The following is a 16,182-nucleotide window of genomic DNA, read 5'->3' on the forward strand; positions in this document are numbered from 1 at the left end:
ACAAAGCTCAAATCCTGGATTGCCTGATTCAAAACTGGACACCCGGCAACCCTACACATGAGAGGTCCTGGGGGTGCATTTACAGCGCTCTCCCCCCCCCCCTCCCCCATGGGCCTCATGAGACTCTGACTCTAATCAGGTCCTTAACCAGGAGTGCCAATACCCTGTACTTCATTCCATCCAAAGTTGATAGGGGCTTTAGCTTAATGCGCACCGAGCCTTGACTCGCACAAACTGGCTTACCCGGTCAAATACATTGATTACCACCACATTGGTTGTTCACTCAGCTACACAATAATAGGAAGGAGGCTGGCTAGCTCCATTGATACCTTGTTTTAGTTTAGCAGCTCAGTTTACTGATGCAGATATCCCACGTCACCTTGCAGTAACATGAGGGGTTAGCATCTGCCCCTTTTGTCTACTACTTTTCCACTGGTTTAGCTGCTCAGAGCTTCAGACGGGGATTCAGTGCGGTCTCTTTCAACCTGCTACACACAGTTGCTATATGCAGTCTAGTGCAAGTGTGTTTGTTACTAAGCTCCACAGGGAACATTACATTAGCCTAATCAGCCACAGGGGAAGCCTGACTGCTGGCATAAACCTTTTTAGGCTTTGTTTGAATTCTTTTCTTGGGCCTTTGACTATAAGATGTTGCTGTAGAATCACATTTGAGGAACGGTTTATGGGTTTAAGCACCCATTGTGCTGCAGATAAGCTTGAGTTTAGCACACATTTGCTTGTGGGTAGCTGTGAATTAATGGCTATATTTACCTATGTGTGTGATTTGTTGATGAAGACCTCACCCTTTCCCGTTAATCAGAACTCCATTGGAAGAGTGTAGAAGGCGGCTCTTTGTGAATAGCTCCCCATGAAAAACACCACACTGCAAGGTCAATTTGAGATTGGATTAATTCTGTGTCATCCTTCCCGCCCCCCCCCCCCCAACAACACACCCACTCCCCAAACCCTGCACACAACTCCCATAACTAATCTTACCAGTTCCAAGGGGTTAACGTTGGCTAGATGCTATGCACAGCAAAGGGGAGACAATCAGTGATCCTGAACAAGGCTGTCCCCCACCAAGCATCAGGCCCATTTGCAGAATAGTCTGTGGGAGAAAGCTCCACAAGGTTGGGTCACGATCTACATGACTCTCAACCTAGCCTCTGGCTCAGAAGAAAAATCAGGGCCAGTCATGGAGAGTACTTCCTCTCATACGGAGAAGGGTCAACGCTCCTGTGGTTCTCAAAGGGAGAATCTGGCCCCAGACACATTTTACTGTTATGACCTACTAAAGCCTTTCTGTAAATCCACCCAGCTCCCTAGTCCCTATGGTACCATAGCCTAGTTCTTCAACCTCTTGGAGCTGGCTGGTGTCACCATGATGAATGTTGATTAGCTGCTAGGTTACTACACCTGAGCATTTGCTCAGAACAGAAGTAACACATTTCTCTTGTTTATGTTGCAGGGTTTATGGATCATGCTCTGGCCTTGGTCTGATAGGAATAAAGGAAGAAAACAGGAGCAGCACTTGTTAGGCTGCCAAGTCTCAGAAAAGTCTCAATTTGTTTTTTTAAGTCTATATCCCCAAGAACAATAGGCTCTGCCCCTGTACTTTTAAACAGCTAAAAATAAAAGTAATTAAAAGCTGCTAGTGCAGCAAACCTTTCTTCTATTAACGCTTCTAGCTTTGGTGCTTTTGGGCTGGCTGGGCGCCAGCTCTGTGCTTAAGGAGCTGTGTACGTGCAGACACTGCCAAGGCAAAGCTTCACAGCAAGGATGGTCAATTTTTCTACAAGCTAAATGGCCCCAATCTTGAACTCTGTAAGGGGCTTGTATGGATACCTGGTTGTTTTCATTTAAACTTAGCGCATCCTTGACCGACACACTATGCAAAATTAATGTGCCTCTGTCTCCCCCATCCCCACATATTGATTTTGTAGGGAATCTACAGCAGTGGTGTGGAACCTCTGGAAGTTAGGCCTCTTAATTAACATTTCGTGTAAAGTCTATTATAGATGGTGCATTATGCTTCTGTGTATGGATGAACTAGCTGTACACTTCAGAGAGAAGCACTTTCTGTGCCCTTGGGAAGATGGAATATGATTCATATCATGGGCCACTCGCTTTTACTCCAAGGAAAAATTACCACTCAAGCTGCAGCAGGAGCACAGAAAACATACTTGACAGGTGAAAGTCACAGACTTTCCAGAGCTCAAGGATTAGATTCCACAGGGCAGAAGACAGAAAACTAGGCTCCCACTTCTATATAAAATGGTAAAGAACAGAAAACTCCTTTAAGAAAGAGGCAGCATTGTAACCTTTTGAGTTGGGCTGTTTTGGAGATTGCTCTCATATGTGAAACCTGAAGATCTTGGTCTGTCTTTCGCAATACAAAGTTTCCCTCGCCTCTTTCCCCCCAGCAATAGATTATTCTTTATAGCCTCATAGGTTGCTTGTGTTTGTAAATCAGGACCCCTAAAAACTAAACAAGATCTCATTTGATTGAGACAGATGAGGGGAACCATTTTTTGTAGTAAGAGAAAGCATTTGAGTGTCTACAATCCATGCAAAGTGGCTTTAAAAAGCAAATTCCTCAAACATATCACAGGCCTGAGAAGCAGCATTCAGTTGTCATTTAATGTAACATTTCTGACATGAGAAGGATGAAGCAATGATTAAGCTCAGGCCAAAATACTCAGAAGAGACATTAGAACACCCACCATCACCCTCCTACTCACCATTTTGCTACAGGGACAAAGGAATTCAAGTTACTCATCACGTGAGTTACATTCTAACTTGATCCATCCAAGGAAGTTCCCAACCAAAACTTGAACGGTGCCATTGTTTGAGTTAAGAGGAAGAGGGGGAGAGAGCAAGATTCCCATGGACGATTAAGCAGCCCAGTCTTTTTCTATACTCCTGAATGCTTTTACTGGAGGAACTTGCCTCTGTGGGTCACCTCAAAGCATTAATACCATAAAACTACATGAAGATACCTGGACTGCCAGACAGAGGATTTGTTGAAGGAAGAAAAGAGCAGCAGCCTAAAGGGGGAGCAATACTGAATGTGACAAAGGTACCAAAGAACACATTTAATAACTACATAAGGATTGTACCATCCTCAGTCTCTGCAAAGTCTCATAACTTCAGTGGCAGATCTGCAGAAATTGAAGCCACTGAACTCCTGAAATACATCTCCACCCAAGGACCAAGATTGAACATGGAACGCATCCCTTCCCTCCAAATGAGTTGGAGCTCAAGGCTGCCAAAACTGCACATCTACCTGAACAGGCAGAAATGGGGCTGCAGCAACATACAAGTCAGATAACTGGTTCCCTGCCTGGGATCCCATCCCTCCAGCCCAGGCAAATTTTGACCCAGCTTCTCTGCTACACCATATTTTAATATAGGAAGGGGAGGAGGTGCTAAGGTGACAGTCTCTGAAGGACTGATTCGGCTCCTGCTGAGATCCATAAGAAGCTCTTGGGATGTAGAGGCCCCACCAATACATAGCTGTACCAAGCACATCACCTTGCTTTGGTGTAAGTCTACACTACAGCTAGAGCAGTGCTTCCTAACACAGGTAGACATATACACACTAGCGCTGCTCCAACTAGTGCATTAAAAATAGTATGGCCAAAGTGAAAAGAGCAGCAGCTTGGACTGACTGTACCCAACATGTTGGGTTAATTTGTACTTGATCATAGTCCAGCTGCTATCTGTATCATTGTGGCCATGCTGCTGTTATAGCCCACTAGCTCTGAGCTAATGCAGAGTCTTGTGTGCTGGAAAGTACCATTTCAGTGTCACTGTGGACATTGCAGTGGAGGAATTAAAGGCTAAGTAAAAAGCTTATTTCCCCATCAAGCAATTAGAGCAGTCACTTCATTGTAAGTGAAGACTCTTTAGTTAGTAAACATCTAGGAACCTGTTTGAGAGGTTATGGAGATCAGAGGACAAATAATGCCGGCAACAATCCTATTTATAAATCATTAAAAATAATTAAAGTTTCCCATTTTAATTGAAAATGTATGTAAAAAGGACTTCAGCTTTAAATAAGACATTTGTACAAAGCTTTAACACAAAACAGTGAACACCAAAGTGTGCATTATGTAAACATCAAAATGTTATTCATTTGTTCAGTAATGCACAGAACAATGCTGCAAATTCCCTTTCCAGTGGATTGAATTTCTGTAGCTATTCCCTCCACAAATCTTACTGGAATACAGGAAATCCAGAATCTTTGAAACATTTACAGAGCTACAGTAGTCAAAATACATTGTGACTAAAGGATATTTTCAAGGGATAATTTAAATATACAGAAATATTTTTTACAATCTCACAGGTAAATGAAATGTAGATCAGATTAGGAAAAAAGCACCAAAATATGTAATATTCATCTGGCACAAGGTCTACAAGAAGTCCGTACTGGACAAACTAAATACCTTGCTTTTTAGAGAAAGGAAAAAACCCACTGTATTTAATGCTCTTGTTTAAAAAGGGATGCAGCCAGCTTGAAAACAGAAAACAAAATCACATCCAAGACTATTAACAACCAAACAGAACCTCTTAGTTTGTTTGCACTTCATAGAGCACATATACGGTTTCCACTCTGTGGGACTTTCACACAGTAACAACTGGTAAGAAAAAGTGTAACCGTAAAACCACAAATAGTGGCAAGGGGACTCAAAGCAGCAGGCGTAGTACCTGGAACTAATGTTTTTAAAAGTTTCAAATTGGATCTTTCCTTTAAAAAAATAAAAAGGAATGTACCAAACAATTCCAATTCCACTGAATTTGCAGAACATGTCTGTACTGTTATGTACATAAGAGAAAGCATGGCACTGTGGGCACACTCCATGTTGGTACTTTCCAACAGTGAGAAGTCTTGTTGAATGGGACATTGGGCATCTTTTAGGTAAACCTCAAAGGCAAAACATGAATCCTTTGACTATCCCCAGCCATGTGACTATGGTGGAGTGTTCTGCTCTGACAAGGTATGTGTGTGTGTGTCTCTCTCTCTCTCTCTCTGTCTCCTGGCCCACAGCTGGTTTTAAGCAGTAATGCTTCTTAAGGGAGTCAAGTGCACTGACTTGTCACAGATACTGGAGAACAAATATTAAGCCAATTGCTTTCACACATGATTGAGTGAAAGCCAAATGAAATTGTCTACAGATCTAGGTTAGCTTTAGTTATTTCTCTGGGCGTATATAAGCTGTATAAAAAGGATTCTTCCCATCAGGCAAATTAAGGCTAACTGGAGCTCAGATCCTTCCAAATGTTAAGTGTTATAAGAACAAACCTTGTTCTCCACAAACTATTTTACTCTTTAACAGTTGACTTCCAGACAATGCACCTTCCTTGATATTGCCCTCACAGTCCCCTCATATGCTCAGTGATTCACTGATGCAATAACCCCTTCTACTAGCCATCAGGATCTCAAATATCCAGCCTTAGGACTCAATCCTGCAAACTCCAGCTAGGGATGCTCAGTTGATTACGTGCAATTTATTGAGTAGTGGATGGAATTTCCATTGACTACTTGAGTCGATAAAGGGGGAAACTGCAGGGGGGAGTTAACCCCACTGTGGCTCTGCCTTTTAAATGTAGTAAGAGCCACCAGGCTCTTAATACATTTAAAAAGCAGAGGCCAGTGTCTGGGACCGGGTGCAAGCCGGGAATCAGCCAATTCCCAGCTCATGCCTAGTCCCCTGCTACACTCTTAGCCTCCCCAGATGGCTCCCCACAGCACTGGCTCCTGCTTTCCCCTCCCCCCTGGCTGCCTCTCTCTGATAGAGGCAGCAGGAGTGGGGGGGGGGGGGGGAAGCAACTCGTAATAAGCATGTGCTTAATGACTAGTCACTTAGATCCCTAGCTCAAAGCAACTTTTCCACGAACCAAAGAGGCTCAGCAACAAGCAGGATTCAGTCCTTAATCTACTCTTGCCTCCCCTTTTCCTTCCATTCATCATCTGATATTTTAACTATCATTTCAAGAACAACATGCTTTTCGGATCACTATGTTTAAAGATATTCTAGAAATTATAGCTTAAAATGTTAGTTGCTATCCAATAAAGTCCATGAATGCTGAAACTGTACGCTCATAAGTGTGACAGCAGCCAGCCTTCAGCTCTGCTGAAATTTCATGCAGATCTGTCATTCCTTTCATGCATGACTTGTCCTGTTTATTAAACCAAGGACAGCAAAACAAGTTACATTGCTGGTTCTACATAAATGACAATATTCATGTAAACACGTATTCCATAGCAGATAACCTTCAGCTTAGAAAAATATAAAGAAAAAGTTATAGCATGACCAAAGACGATGCTTTTCTGCCTGTGTATAAAGCTACCTACAAATATCCAGAGGGCACTTATCTGAAGAATGCAAGTATGCAAAGGTAGGAACTTAAACTCTACAACCTCCAAAACCCAGTTATGTTTATATCAAACCGAAGACAGAAAGGTAGATTACTATACTAGCAAGGGACTGCTTTAAATGCCATAAATCATTTAAGGCAAGTTGTTTGCAGAACTAGTCTGGCCAAGCCCCTGTTGCCTATTGCTTCACAATTTCCTCATTTTTTTATTTGTTCCTGTAGACAGTACAAGGAGGCAAATGAATTACATACTCACAAGGGGGAGAAAACCAACAACCACTCTTGATTTGGAAGAATGGTCTTACAGTTGCACTAGCTGCCATGTAGCATTTTCATCAGGTTTATGCAGACAGTCATTTTGCTGTACATTTTGAGTGGAAGGGAAGAAGTAGTGGCACATGAGGACAACACCCAAATGGATCAAAACAAAGCTAGAGTTAAGCTGGCATGCCACGGTCTCTCACAATGTAAGGGCTTCAGCTTTAGGCATAAAGTGACATACTAAACACAAGTGGAGGGCAGGAGAAAATGGATACAACTGTTGCAGCTGAATTGGTCCAAACAAAACTGATTTAAATGCTACAGTTACAGCGTAACATGGCATGAGTGCAGTAATACCCACTTCTCATGGTCCTGCAGTGGGTGGGTTAATACATCCTAAGTAACAAATTGAATAGACTCTGGTCACTCATAAGCAATGACTTTTCCATCTCCAAGTGAAGGCCTGTTTATTATTGATATACTCTAGCCCAAACAGAGAAAAAACCCACCACCACAAGAGTGGCTTTAACCACTGCATTAGACTATGCTGTATTTCTCTTAGATTGTAGAAGTGTTAACATCCTGAATGACCTCAACTTGTTCAGCAGTTTGACACAAATTTTGGTTTTTAGACATATGGGAATGGTCCATTATAAGATTCAATGAAGCTGCATGAACATTACTAGCAGCACTCTGAAGACTGAAGTGATCTTAAGGAGACAGATAACACCCAACATATCAATACAATGAAGTAGATTAGTTATCCAGATATAAAATCTTAGAAGGAAAGAATGGCAACTTAGTAAATCTAAGAATGGATCAATCACCATGTACCACATGGTAAAAGAATCACAGCCTTCTGTCTTACAGTCTGCTGCCTTTTATTAGAGTGAAATTTGAATCTCTGGATTTATACTGTCAATAGTTTGCAGAAAGAGAGAGAGATTGTTACATACATGAGTGTGTATGTGCCTGACTACAACAAAATTAGACACACCTAACTTTAATCTATCGAGAATTTAGAGTACATATTGTTCAGTATATTTGTATGCTTGGCCTTACACACTTATAGTGTCAGACTCATTTTTAAAATATGAAGGATTAATGCACACCTTTCCATGACACTCTACAAGAGTAGAGTCTGGTACCCAAATAATTAAGGTAGTCTGTGACACACTGTAGAACACAAGGCTGCAAAACCTGAAAATTAATGAGGCTGTGTCACGAATGAGAAGGATAGAATTTCAGCTGCTAAACATATCAGAGATGAAGTGATTTTAATCACCAGAACCTAGACATGGGGAGTCTTCTTGCTCAACACTATTGCATAAATGTAGCGGTTACTTCATATATTTTATATGCTCTATATATGAAATTAAATGGATATTCATATTGGGAATGTCAATACCAACGACTATCCTCTTGGCTTATAGCAGTTTCCCAGAACGTATGTGATAAACCAGAAACAGTAACTCAGCTTATTTTCCTGTAGTTTATGTATTAGAATTGCACAATATTAAAGCTGTAATTCTCCATGAAGAATAGCACCTGCAGCAAATAGATTCACAATTTCAGCATCTAGCCTCATTTAATGTATTCTCAAGTCACATTCATGACTACTACCCAAAGTGCATGATTCTGCAAAGGATCCTTTAGTTGCAAGACTAGTCCTATTTGACCTCAATAGCAACATTCACATGAAAAAGGAGTTTGCAGAATGGTGCTTCAATTAATTTGGTATACTAACATTTAAAGGTGTTTTGAGCCACCATAAAAGGTGTGTAAAACTATGACAAAATGACACGGAGCTTCGATAGACATTTTTTCTAGTAGATGACAAATTGTTGCAATGCAGAGCTACAGCTACTTACCACAAGATGTAGCAGTTTCACTACATCAAGTTTTTATTTTTGGGGGAGGAGGGAAAAAAATCAGCAACAGAAAAATCCCTAATAATTTCAAGATCTTATCACCATCGTGCCCATTTATAATCCCTTGGTCTACACTTTAAAGAATTCATATACATTTATGAAAAATGTGAATATATTTGGCCTATTCCACAGAAGTTCACAGTTCAACCATTAAACAAGGACATTTTCAGAGGCTCCAGTATTAATAAAGCTTTCCCAGAAACATGTACAAAACTCTAATCCCATGACCAATATAGTGAGCATTAAAAAGCAAGTTATATTTGACATTTAGGATCATCAAAATGTCAAGCAAGTCAGAGTAAGTATGTCACTGTCAGTCACTCACACAGTTGTGAAAAGTTGCACAACTCAAGTAAAGAACAGATTGTTAGATTTTGTAGTCTGTGGTTTGTATCAATTTTAAAAACTGCAACCTTGGCTTTTTGTAATCCAAAAGTGAAGTTGAGTACAAATAAATGGCTTTTTTTCAAGATAGATTTGGCTAGCATTTTACAGTAAGCGTTTGGTATCCAATAGGCTGGAATGATTCCTGGAAGAGAAATAACTATAAAACGGGGCTTTTCTTTTGTTATAATAGCACAGCAGCCAAGCCACCTAGGTTTGCCTTTTTTTCAACTGCAAGTAAAACTTCCCCTTTCACACAACTACCATGACCATCCTGTCTTGGCAAACAATTGAATTACACCTAAGATACCAAATGGCTTGCTCTTGGTGTGTTGTAGAATTTTCTTCTCTACCCCAATCCATATTCTGATCAGACCTTAAAAACCACTCTTCAGTTTCTAGGCCATAATCTTTTGCAACTATTACAGTGTATTAAGTAATACCATAAGTAGTGACCGTCACAATTTAGTACTCATGAGCATGTAGTAAGTATACACTGAGCAGACAATTTTCAAACTTCGGGCATTTTAAAGTTCTTTTTAGAAGAAAGAGAAGTTATTTAACAAAAAAAGATACTAGGTCATTAACAGAATGCATGTGTAGCCTTAAAGTTAAAAAGAGCTTCTCCATTATGTTCAGGCCAGGATTACACTTAAGGTTTTGCTGGCATAGAAATGTTCATTTGAGGTGCGATTTCTCCCATTACCACCCCCAATGCCATAGCTGTGTCACCAAATGGCATAATAGAGGCACCATTTTACTGTAAAAAAAAGTGCTCTCGCTTAATTTGCTTACCAAACCAGAATGCCTATACCAGCAAAAGTCCTGTTTACTGGTGTAAAGGTCTATACTAAGGAGGGTTTTACCAGTATACAAATTAATATATATAAAGCTTCAGGGTATATTGAATTACCATGAACCAAGTTCTAAACACTCCTGCAAGTTGACAACCTCTGGTTTTTTACATATCTCTTACACATTTACACGTCACTTGCTAAAGAAATAAAATGCTGGCCTCTCATCATGGCGAGATGATGTAATTTGAACATATCTTCTTAAACAGATGTGTACTTCAGTTTAATTACACCAGCACTGTTAACGATACAGGATCTCAAAACTGAGATCTTGCCACTTGATTTGCTAACATGCAGTGCCCATTGGGAGAGTCCATGGGGGGCTTGGCCTGGGCAATGGGATGCATGCTAGCAATTTGCTTTAAAGAACCCTACAGTACATGAGCCATTGGACAATAGGTATTATTTGCTCACCAGTTTTTTAAATTTAAGCCATTTTATGATCCTGAATTACAACTCTGAAAATAAAGTTGTATAATAAAAATATATCAAATATATGGAGTCAATGCTTGGCTTAATAGAACGCCTCAGCAATTATCCCTTTTACCAAGAAGTATAAAAAGCTGATATACTAAAATTAAAAAAGGTAGCATCAATAACCAAAAAATTTTCAACCAGTGTTAATAAAACTCCCTTTTTAGGTCACAACAGGCAAATAATCCCAGTACAGATAATTTAAAACAATAAATTGAGTCCTATTTAAACATTATTAAATCAGGCTAAAAATGAATTGTCTACACTGTTGTTATTAAGTACACATTAAAGAACTCACTTTTTCATTGGGTGTTAATGTTGTTGCTCCCCAGAAATTTTAGAGGGGTGTGACTATGTTTTAGCTATTAAGCATAGGTTAAAAAAATTGGTTTGTCAACATTAATGCAAGAGATCTTCCCTACACAAGTATACTGAACGTGCCAGACAAGTAAACTGGTAATACTTTAGATGCAAATCACGTGTAAATTAAAGCAGATTTACATACCACAGTTTTCCTCAAAGCATTGTTTTTGTTCTGTTTCTTTTAAGGTTTACCAGCTATAAGGAGGAGAACCTTTGGCTCCAAAGTATTGTCACAACTATAAAAATATTAATGACTTTCGAAGAAAGGAAAATTCATCAAGCAAGTTTGCTTCCAGTAAAACCGAGGTAGCACTGCTTTGTTTGCCTGCGATGCTTAAGTTATTTAGCTACAAAGTGTTAACTACCACTTAGTTGACTGACAGGTACTGTATGTTCTCATAAATAAAATCCAACAGTTAGTTCAACACTCAAAAAAAAAAAAATGACTTGAACTCTTCTGAGAATTAACTTAAAATGGGATTTAGCCATATTACAAAAAGCAGTCACACAAATGGTTTTTAGAGCCTTATTATCTGGGAATTAATGCATTTGTAGTTAGCAGTTAATGCTGCTATTTATCTTGGTATAAAACCATAAAATATAGCCTAAAATTTCAACAATGTAAACAGCACTACACACAGTACAGACCTGCCCTGATAGATGTAGTATACAAAACTTGAATCTGGCACTGTATAATTTAGCAATGTTAATTTAAACGTAACAAAAAGATCTACATTGTGCAATAATTGTCAGATTTATACTAATCTGAAATGTTCAAAAAACAACAACTCTTTTTACTTCTAGTCAGAGTCAAATATACCAGGGCAAGAGTTAAAGGTATAACCAAAATTAAGAAAGTGCCTAAACCATGATACAGCATTTTAGAGCCCTTTCAAATACAAGGCAGAGAAAGGTGTAAAGTAGAAAAATCTGGAACCTCAGTAATTTCCAGAAAGGTCCAGAGTTTACATTTAAATGAAGGGCAACAGGTTATTTCTGTTACTGCTGCTTAAATGCTGCTAAGTCTGTTCTTCTATACACAGACCCTCTGTATCTGAGCATGTAACACATTTGGTTTCCTCTTCTTTTTTCCTTCGTTCCATTTCCCATTCTACAAAGGTATCAAAGAGACTAGGCCAGGCCTCATCTTCACTGTAGTTGCTAAGGTCTGGTCCAATCACCTGAGTAAAATTTAGAAACATGTTCCATGTGTCCCGGGAGATTCCCTTGATTCCTGAGGGGTTCTCAGTTAGGAAGTTTAACCACTGGTCCAATATGGGGGGTTTATTTTGGGTAAAGACCAACTTCCAAAGGGCAATGGCTATTTCCCGATGCAGAGATCTCTGTCCTTCTTCAGAGTCCAGGCCAAACTGAAAGGTGAAACGATAGAGATCCTTGAATTTATCTTCTTGTTTGGCTTCATTCAAGAGACTGGGGAACCTAGAACAAATGCCACCAATGCTGTCCGCATTTATTGCTTTACAGCCCTCAAAGAACTCCTTCCTATTAGCAAAAGAAAAATCATTGGTTAGTGCCTTCACACACAGACTCTATAAAACTCTGCTTCAATACAGTTTAGAGCACAAAATGTACCTCCTTTGATAAGACTAGTAAGCTAAGTACTTCCAAATTCAGCACACACTCACCTTTCTTCTGAAGTATTGATGCCATCAGCAGTGAGAACTGCTAAGCAGCCTGTTCAGGATGAAATTTGAATTTAAAAAGTTTGTAATTACTTTTAAATCCAAGTTTGCAGCAATGTTCAATTATACCCTGGGGTGGCATTAACATTCAAAAGGAATAATTCTGCGTGGCCTTCACTACTGCCAAAATGGGCAATGTTTCCCACTCCTCTTATCTTTCAGCACTGGCCAGATGCCAGATTGCCTGTACTGAGCCTGCCAACATCAATGCAAGCTACCCTGGGTGCCTGCCCTAAATAGTGCTTTAGACACACCACTCCCAAGGGGCAACTTCAAATGCAGCGAGTGATCCTTCAGTCCCTCTGCCGAGACTGCAAAACCTGGGCGCTGGTTGGGATGGTCAGTGATCGGGGCACCTGCTCATCAGGCACGCTCACAAACAGTCTTGAGTTCCTACAAGATAAAGCCATTTTTAACCCGATAATTTCCAAATAGGTGGCTCTGTTTCACTACTAGCTCCATGACCCATGCAGTCTCCATAGCGAGAGTTCATATAATGATGAGCAGATCATGGACTTTTCCTTGGGGGCAAAGGGAAGATAGCAATGAAATCTTAGATTTCTTTAGAGAAAAAACAAGAAGTTGTACTTTGAGAAACAATCCACCTACTACAAGCTAGACTGCCTGAAACCTACTGCTATATATAGTAGCTATTCTACTGAAGAAAGAGGGTCTCTCTGGGAGTCAGCAACAGGAAAAGAATTATATTGGTGCTGAAAGGAGCCAGCCTTCTAGCTGAGCACTACCAACTCCTTTACTACCCAGCTGTCTTGGTTAGTAGTCATGTGCGAACAACACACAAACAGCAAAGTTATTAGGTGTTGGAACTTCCAGGACAAACTGCAATAACCCTGGAGACTCCAACCTTGTTGGTAGTGTAGTATTGGATTGGTAAGGAGGCTACCCATTAGTGTGGGATGCAAACGGTAGCTTTAATCAGATACTGGTCATCATTTCAAAGCCTTTAAGTAAAACTACGTATCTACATATTCAGAATATTCAGGAAGAGAGGACCTGTCTTCTCTGACAAAGGGAAGATAGCAATGAAATCTTGGGATTTCTCTAGAGAAAAAAACAAGAAGTTGTACTTTGAGAAACAATCCACCCACCGCAAGCTAGACTGCCTGAAACCTACTGCTTCTTCCGGTCTTCTCTGACTAGGCATTGAAGAACCTCAGGATTTTGGCTGTTTTTTGTTAAGTATATTCCTGGGGAAATTCTGCACCTCATTCACGGATTTCTTTGCTTCAGATTTGGGGTTGAATGTGCAGAAGCGCCGCAAGAATGGTCACATGTCCCTCCCCAGCAGTGCTGGTGTGTGGCTTTGGGCACTCAGATCAGCGGGTGCAGAAGTAAGTCACAGGGCGAGGGAAGCTGAGGATACCCCAGCCTGTGCTGAGTCAGATCCTGCCCCTCTTCCAACCAAACTCCATGCATCTACACCCCTCAAACCCAGGCTCCCCAACCATGAGCCTCATCCTCAAAATCCTCCCTATACCTACCAAGCACCCCCCCCTTCCAAAAAACCCCCCCGAACTTCCCCAACTCCACCTGGGGCTGAAGACGTGTGGCTCCTACTCTGCACCAGGCTCAACTGCTATTCCCAGGGTGAGAGGGTGGGAGTGTACATGGAGATTTCGGCGTATCCAGTAATGTTCCTGAACCACTACTGCTTAAACTTTAGCAACCAAACTAACAGGCCCAAATTAGACCTAGACATGACCCAAGTCAGGAAAAAAAAATAAAATAAAGAGTTTGGGTGCCACAGAGAGGGCAGCTTGACCCAGTGTCCTTCCTGAGGCCCAAATCTCTAGTGAAATCGCTGAGCTATACATTTAGAAAAACAGGAAGTTTGTCTAAATGCCCTAAGACATATATCTGTCAGGGTCCCCCTCCCCCACCGAGCATGGAGTCTCTGAAAAAGAAAAAACACATCAGAAGAAAATCTCTTGCCTAACCTTTAAAAAGTGCTTGCCTATCAAGTTTGAGAGTGATATGTTATTGTAATACTAATGGATAAATAGGGAAGGGAAGTTGGAGTTAGGGGAACGAGTTAGGGGGACAACTTTGGGGAACACTTGGAGGGACGCCTCGAGGACTCTTCACATCTGGACGCATCTTTGTCCCTACCGGCAGATGAAAGACTGGCCATCAGAAGCCTGCCTTGTGTCACTCGAGAGCCACACTCAACTTCGGTAATTATCGAGGGAGCGGGTGTTTTACTAACCTGTTGCAGACGTGTGTAAGTGCTTGAGACTAAGTAAAGTTTAGCTTTAAGTGAAAGCACTCATGTTGTCCTGTTTGTACCATCCATCTATCAGTCAGATGACCGTGTCTCCCCTGAATTTTTTCCTGACACCACCTCACAGAGAGTAAAAGTTACCGAGAGGTTTAGGTTGAAAGATCCCTGGGTAACAGGAGGAGCACACTTCTGTGCAGAGCAGCCAAGGCCCAACGCCAGGACAGACCCATCTCCAGAAATCTTCCCTGGCTCCACACCCTACTTCTATTGCTCCTCCACCATGGAGGGAGGCATCACCATGGGGGAGCTACTCCCTCATCAGCCTAACCCTGTACATCTGGACTCTCCCACATCCAGAACTCCACCTTGACTCAAGCCCCAAATGCTACTTCCCCACCACTGAACCTCTTCCTCCCACATCTACACCCCCTGCACTGAGACCACCATCTGCTGGGCCCCCCGCACTCAAACTCACTCAACAAGCCCTATCCCATATGCACCCGGGCCAATTTGCTGAGCCCTTCCCCCCTGGATGACACCCCCTGACACCAAGTCCCCATTTTCCCAGCACCCAGATCCCCTACTAAGCTCCAAACACCTTCACCTAGACTCCCTTGCAGTCTCACTGCCCCTGCACCCAGGACCATGCCAATGAGACACTGTGCATCCAGATCCCCCCAGCATACACGACCTCCCCCCATGGAGCCACTCCACCCCAATACCCAACTCAGAACCATCTCATACCATCTGGGTCACTCCACACCAAGCCCCTCCACACTTGGGTACAGCTGAGCAGAGCCTGCCTGCCCATCTATGGTGCACTTGACACAGAGGAGCAGGGCCCCAGGGTGTCTCTGGAGCAGGTCTGGCTCTTGCACAGAGTCAGATTTTGGTGCAACCTCACTGCTAAGGCTGTGTGCAGGCACGGGATGGGGGGAGTGTTAGTAGTTTGCAGCGTGATCTCCCAGCTCTGTGCAAGTAGCCACCACATTTTATTCTGAGAATTTTACTGGACAATTTTAAAATACTGGGCGCAGAATTCTTTCGGCACAGAATTCCCTCGGAAGTATGAGTAGGAATTTGCCCCAGTGTCTCTAAAGGAACTTACCCTTCTCCCAAATACCATGAAATGTGCTAAAAGGCAGCTGGTTGCCACCATGAAATACACTACACAAAAATGTGAAAACAAGGAAAAATGTTTCAGCCTCTACTCTCCTAGAATGCAAAAATGCCACGTATAACACTGGCAGTCTAGGAACCTCGCACAGGAGATGAATTTCCTTAGCATGCTGTTTTATCGGAACAGTAACAGCAAGTAATTGTAGTGGATTGCACAGATGTAATATAAAGTTAGCTACTAACATTTCTCTTATTTGCATTATAGCAGAAATCAGCTTCAGCAGTGTCTAACATTACTATCAAGGTCGTACTGGAGAGGATAAAATTGATTGTAATATTTCAGCATCATACTGCACTTTTCTAATGCACTTTCACCATAGGCAGTATAAATTTCTGACATGTGCCTTCAAGCACAGAAGACATGTGTTGCAGAAAATGAATGATATTTCCTTTATAAGTATTTTTTTGTT

General features: G+C 41.4%; 2 protein-coding genes across 7 annotated transcripts in view; one reads left to right on the top strand and one right to left on the bottom strand.

The window, feature by feature from the left end:
* Nucleotides 1-10,973, top strand: part of REXO5 (RNA exonuclease 5) — a 40,588-nt gene extending 29,615 nt beyond the window's left edge. For 2 of the 3 annotated variants that reach the window (XM_075899424.1, XM_075899425.1), the window contains one exon: nt 10,835-10,973. In XM_075899424.1, the coding sequence (XP_075755539.1) occupies nt 10,835-10,958 (124 nt within the window). In that variant the 3' untranslated portion in view covers nt 10,959-10,973. Of the gene's footprint in view, nt 1-1,468; nt 1,670-10,834 lie in introns of those variants that run through there. The other variant, XM_006123130.3, reaches the window with a different exon arrangement.
* The window catches only part of DCUN1D3 (defective in cullin neddylation 1 domain containing 3), a 39,861-nt gene continuing 29,198 nt past the window's right edge, over nt 5,520-16,182 (bottom strand). For all 4 annotated transcript variants that reach the window (XM_075899438.1, XM_075899439.1, XM_006123132.4 and 1 more), the window contains one exon: nt 5,520-12,151. In XM_075899438.1, coding sequence (XP_075755553.1) covers nt 11,668-12,151 — 484 coding nt within the window. In that variant the 3' untranslated portion in view covers nt 5,520-11,667. The remainder of the gene's footprint in view (nt 12,152-16,182) is intronic.

This window comes from Pelodiscus sinensis, chromosome 16, assembly GCF_049634645.1.
Source record: "Pelodiscus sinensis isolate JC-2024 chromosome 16, ASM4963464v1, whole genome shotgun sequence".
In the NCBI taxonomy this organism is placed as follows: Eukaryota; Metazoa; Chordata; order Testudines; family Trionychidae; genus Pelodiscus; species Pelodiscus sinensis.